This window comes from Dendronephthya gigantea, unplaced genomic scaffold (assembly GCF_004324835.1).
Source record: "Dendronephthya gigantea isolate DGI-Jeju-01 unplaced genomic scaffold, DenGig_1.0 000075F, whole genome shotgun sequence".
In the NCBI taxonomy this organism is placed as follows: domain Eukaryota; kingdom Metazoa; phylum Cnidaria; class Anthozoa; order Malacalcyonacea; family Nephtheidae; genus Dendronephthya; species Dendronephthya gigantea.
The window spans coordinates 984101-990100 of NW_021163085.1; the positions used below are offsets into that span (position 1 = coordinate 984101).

The 6000-nt window shown below is 39.8% G+C and overlaps 1 protein-coding gene across 1 annotated transcript; it reads right to left on the minus strand.

Annotated features, from left to right (window-relative positions):
- Positions 1-783: 783 nt before the first annotated feature.
- On the minus strand, positions 784-3038 carry LOC114531860. The gene is made up of 2 exons (XM_028553465.1): positions 2840-3038; positions 784-2462 (listed from the first exon to the last, which is right to left on the minus strand). The coding sequence occupies exons 1-2, from the start codon at positions 3036-3038 to the stop codon at positions 784-786; spliced, it is 1878 nt and encodes a 625-aa protein (XP_028409266.1).
- Positions 3039-6000: the final 2962 nt, after the last annotated feature.

Below are 6000 nucleotides of genomic sequence, written 5' to 3' on the forward strand. Positions count from 1 at the left end.
AAAAGTGCACGTTGATTTATTGATGGACAAAGCTCGCAGACAAGAGATGATTGCAGCTGCGGCAGAGATCGAACGTAACAGAGAAGCGATTAAAATTCAGCTTGATGTTACCAGAACTCTTGCACGTCAGGGTTTAGCGTTACGTGGTTCTTCAGAAGAAAGTGAAGAGAACAGTAACTTTAATCAATTTGTGCAGTTGGTTTCTAGACATGTCCCGTCCTTCAAACGCTGGTTGGATGATGCCTCCAAACACCCTCAGGCTGCCAAGTACCTCAGTCCAAGGTCCGGCGGAAGGCCGGTAAACCAAGCAGAGCGAAACAGGATTTCACTGGAATACACAATGCCAGACATTGCAATAAGCTGTTTACAAAGCAACAATTTTTCTTCGGTGGATTTTCTAGTCCTTTCAAAAGAAAGAGAGCAACAGTGGGTATAGTCATCATCATCATCTTGTCCTTTTCCCTTTAAGGGAAATTGGGCCTTCCGTTTTTTCTCTCCAAGCGTCCCGGTTTTTAGCGCAATTACTTGCTTCCGTCCATCCATTGAATCCAAGATCACCTCTTTCCTTCTCAACAGTTCTTCTCCATGTTTCTTTGGGTCTGCCTCTCTTACGTCTGCCTTCAGGCGTCCAGGTTAGAGCTATTCTAGGGTTCTCATTTGCCTTTATTCTTAGTATATGCCCAATAATTTTCCAGCGTCTTTGCTTTATCTGATGGGAGATCTCCTCCATATGCGTCTTTGATCTTATCTCTTCGTTTGATACTTTCATGGGCCAGTAGATTTTTAAAATATGTTGAAGGCTCGTGTGGAGGAAGACATTGAGCTTGTTCTGGTGTCAACAGCGTCCCTAATTCTTGTGATAATCACTTTGCCTAATACTTTTGCGGCCACAGGAAGCAGTGTTATTCCTCTCCAATTTCCACATTCCATAAGATTTCCCTTCTTGGGAAGGCGAATGATCAACCCACATCTCCAGTCATCAGGTACTCTTTCACTTTCCCAGATCTTCGACAACAATTCGCACAACGCAGCTACTGTAGTTTCAATATGTGCCTTCATCAGTTCTGTTGTCACACCATCAACACCACCAGCCTTTCCGTTCTTTAATTGCTGTATAGCTTTCCTAATTTCTGCATGTGTAGCGGGACCTGTTTCAATTTCTAATGTTTCATAAGCAACACTCTCCACTTCCAATCGTGTGGGGGGAGGTCTATTCAGGACTTCAGCAAAATGTTCCTTCCACCTTTTCTTTACCTCTTCCTCTTTTGTTAGTAGGATGTCCTCTTTACTCTTTACTGAGTTTGTTCTTCTGTTTGGTTTGTTGCAAAGTTGTCTTGTAGCATCAAACACTGCCTTCATATTGCCTGTTTTGGCTGCTTTCTCTGCATCACTAGCAATTTGGTCAATCCAATTTTTCTTGTCTCTCCTAAGTTGCTTTTTTACGTCCTTGTCTTTAGCTTGGTATTCTTGTCTGTATGCTGCTTTTAGTCTTTCTGACCTGGTTGAATCCGCTTTAGCTTTACAAGATCTTTCATCAATTTTCTTCCAACTTGTAGCGCTTATCCAGGGCTTACTCTGTTTTTTCCTGTATTCTAAGACCTCCTGAGCTGTTTTCTTGTAACTTTCCTTTATATTAGTCCATCGAGTCTCTACATCTTGTTCGTTAACTTCTGTGCTTTCATCAGCTAAACAGCTAAATCTGTTCCTCAACTTAATTTGAAACTGCTGTCTTACTTCCGGTATAATCAGTTTGGCTGTGTCATATCTCCTGGAATTCCTTACATTCCTAACTATCCCATGCAAACAAAGTCGTACAGTTGTGATAACTAGGTTGTGATCGCTTCCACAGTCTGCCCCTCTATAAGATCTCGTATCCCTCACCGATCTCTTGAACTTGCCATTCATTGTCACATGATCGATTTGATTTCTAGTCTTCCCATTAGGAGCAGTCCAAGTGTATTTGTGGATGTTCTTGTGTGGGAACATTGTTGACACAATAGCTAGGTTGTTAGCTGCACAAAAGGAAACAAAACGAACACCATTTTCTGACCGCTCATCTCCAAGCCCATGTCGCCCCACCACACCATCTTCCCCTTCCTGCTTGGCCCCGATCTTAGCGTTCCAGTCGCCCATCATCATAATCATGTCATGCCTTGGAGTCTCGTCAGTGACCTTCTGTAACATATCGTAAAAGCTATCCTTTGTCTCTTCGTCTGCCTCATTTGTTGGTGCATATACTTGAACCACTGTCCTTTTGATGTATCTTGAAGTGAATTGTGCAGTCATAATTCTATCACTAACTGGCATCCAGCTCTCTAAGCAACCAGCCGTTTCTTTTGTCATCACAAGTGCAACACCACTTTGGTGTATGTTATCATCTCTTCCCGAATACAGAATAGTTTCGCCAGTCTGTTTCTTGAGCCGTCCAGTGGGTATAGTACTGAGCTCTTTTATAGTTATAGCTACATGATTAGAGAAAATGACAATTTTCAGATTACATACAATTATATGAATTTAATAAATTTTACTAACAGTACTTTAATGAAGAAATTAAGCAACTTATATATAGTGATAAATATGCATGCACAATTATAAATTAAATATCCTTACTCAAGGTATAAACCGAACGTCAGGTTCCTCTGTCAATTCTTCCTTTCCCAAGGGTCATCAACTCTCGCTTCATTGACATTGCCAGTAGGACTGCTAACCATATTCTCGTCACTTGAATGTATCTCAAAAGCAGCATCTGCAGGGAAATAAGGCAGTGTATCAAACCCCTCTTGTGTAATATCAATGTGAATAGGTGTATATGCATAGGCCTAATACAATAATGCTCTACCTATATTTCCAGCGATAATGATCCTTCCTGATGAATCAACAGTCTTATGTGCTGCTAATCCATGGTTTTGTAGGGCCTGCTCTTGACGACCGATCTCCTCATTGGTTTTTTTATCGTTTTGCAGATGAACAAGAAGTCGTTTCCTGAATATGTGTGTAGCTGGTTGCATCATGTTGAGGAAATAGTTGTCTTCGTTCATTACACTGTGAAGTTGTTCGTGTGACTCGCTGTTTACATTTGCGTGGAGCTGCGGGCATATCACTAATCATCGAAGCACATCGTCTGGGTTGTTGGAATTTTTCTCGTGGAATCTGTCATACATGCTGTTAACGCTCTTTTGTTTCTGTCACTGGATGTGTGTCATCGTTCGTTTAACCAGCGTTGGCATTGGTAAGTGCTGAACATGTCCACCATGGAAAGTGTTTTTTCAGTTTGCCATCTGTCGGCAGTCGAATATTTTCGTTCAATGAAGGAAAGGGTTTTCCTTCATTAGGATTGAAAAAACCTGGCTCAAGTCGATTCATCAGGTGGGCAAGTTTTTGTGGGATATCAGATACGTTGAATGTAGGTGGATACTTAAAAGATCGAAGAAGGTCTGAATAATCCAGCGGTCCCTCGCTTCTGTGGACGAACTTGATTGCATAAATTCTGTTGTGCGGACAAGAGCCTGACGCCCATCCACCTAAAAAGATAACAAGCAGGAAAATCATACAAATCAGTCAAATCGTCGCTTTACAATTCTGCATGTAAACATATAAAACTAGTCATTAAAATACTTACCAGATGCTCCCCATATCTTTGTAAATATCTTTTTGTAGTGTGTTGGTACATTGGTTGTTTTTGGGTAGATGTGAGCTGCCTTTCGCTCTCAGCGGACCACACAACCTCTGCAACACATGGACCTATTATATAGAAAAAAACATTGACGTTGATATAGCAACATTAATTTCATCCATGGGTTCAACATTCATGCATGTCAAAAAGCTTTTGCAAAATTAGAAAAATGCAAATATTATCGTGTGAAGTGTTTGTTATTTGAGACATTTGTTGAGAAGTGTATTTTTAATTCAAATAATCATTGTGGGGACAGTTATGACAGTTTTAGCCAATTTTGAGATTGCATCCGCGATAACCGAACCTGAGACTTCGTTAATGCATGGAAGCATGCTTGGTTTAGAGATTTGTATGAACTCATGTTTTTTAATCTATACCTGCGCAAAATTCATCATGTCCAGTAGATCCTCTTCAGAATATGTTGTTAAATTCATATCCTCAAGCAACTGGTCACTTTCTGAGACTCTATGACACTTTCTGTACTCTGTGTTATATGCACTGTCCCCTTTCTTGTGTGCGGACCAACCCATGGAGCCCAGAACTGGCAGTTGGCCTTCACTTGAAATGAGGAACTCTTGTTTGCTATGGTGTGAATTAAAATTTTAAATTAGTATAAAAGTTTTATTAGGTTTTAGCCAGGCAAAGTTGACAAATTTAGTATACTTTTGTATTACGTGCGGATATAGATGTAACTAGGTCCATATATACTTACCATTTACACACCTATTGCTAAATGCATCACTTCAACACTTTTCCAGAACTCTCTAATGCTTACATGGTCTGAGTCGTCACATTCAGGTGGAATACTAGATCGCTAATTATTTTTTAATAAAAAATATATAACATATTTAGGTCTTAATATATGTATATATCTATAGAGAACAAGATGGTGCACTTACGTGCAATTAAGAAACACCCTTTCTTGCAGAGATCCCATTTTAGATGTGGAAGGTGATTCCTGCAGAGCACCCATGTAAAATCGTATATGTGTTTAGTAAGAGCTTCGAAGTGATAGTAAGCATTTCGCACAAGGGTTTGATTAAGTTTCACTCCAGCAGTGCTACCAACAGCAGATGCGACTCTTCCTAATGCTGTATGCTCTTGCAATAATTTAAATATAACTTTATTAGAGTCAGGGGCAAGAGTCACTAATTTTTGGCTTCTCTACAAGCTTACCTCGACAAATGCTTGTAACAGCAACAGGAAGCTTAGACTAAAGCAATGGTAATCGTCAAAGTTATGAAGCCCATCCGTATACTCCTGATATTGGTATATCAGTCCACATTGTGGACATGATTTGTAGCATAGTTCATAGTTGTTTATTTTTGCATTTTGAAAGAAATTCAGTAACCATGAAATAATACCCTTTTCAATTTGAACGCCATGTTAACATAGCTGACCGCATAATTATAAATATTAAGCGTGATGTGTTATCGAAAGCTCTGGGTGCATTAGCACAAACTTACCTTTAATAACTTTGGTTAAAGTAAATATCTTTCCTTTCTGTGTAATCAATTTCTCTTTGCTAAGGACAATACCTTCGCAATTGCAGCAGGTTTCTTCTATTGGTACCAGAACACATGGAAAGGACAGAACATCAGCATCATGTGTCAATGATCGTGGTAGAGATGGCGGAATTCTCTTCGCTGAATATATATATTCTACCATTCTGGTTAGCTGTAAATCGTTTGGGGGGTACTCTCCAGCGTTTACAAAAAGTTTCTTTTTCGGCTGGATTATCTACCGATTCACTTTCACTGACATCGTTTCCGTAGTCATTTATTTTATTGCCGAGGTTTCTGATTCTTGTGGTGTACTGTCATTTGACAAATCATCTTCAATCGTCTCACCTGATATAGGTACCACTTTCTGATAGCTTTATGGACGCAGGTGACCTTCAAACGGCAGCAACCGCAAGACCATTTATTTAAAGTAATATTGAATGACACTACCACTCTTTTAAATCGGGAATAATGGTGTACTTCTCCTACATATACTGAGAAGTGGCCAAATCTGTTTGAAGTTTCGTTTTTGTTGCAAAACTCGACAATCAGCGGCGCGCTTGCACTCTCTGCTACCATTTGTGCTTGTTCTCTGCTTCGTTTAAGCCACTTCATTTTAACAATTAGTTCTTTGAGTGCTTTTCATGTAATTTTAGGTGGCCCTTTGAATGGTTCCGAAACGTACGGCACCCTTTTCAAATGACAGCAAGTAAAATTTGGATTCCCTCTTCTTCTCGCTGTCTTAGAAACTTCCCTACATTCGTCTAATTCACACGAGAATCCACCTTCGGTTTCAAAGCTGTGAAGAACATGAATAGGATGACT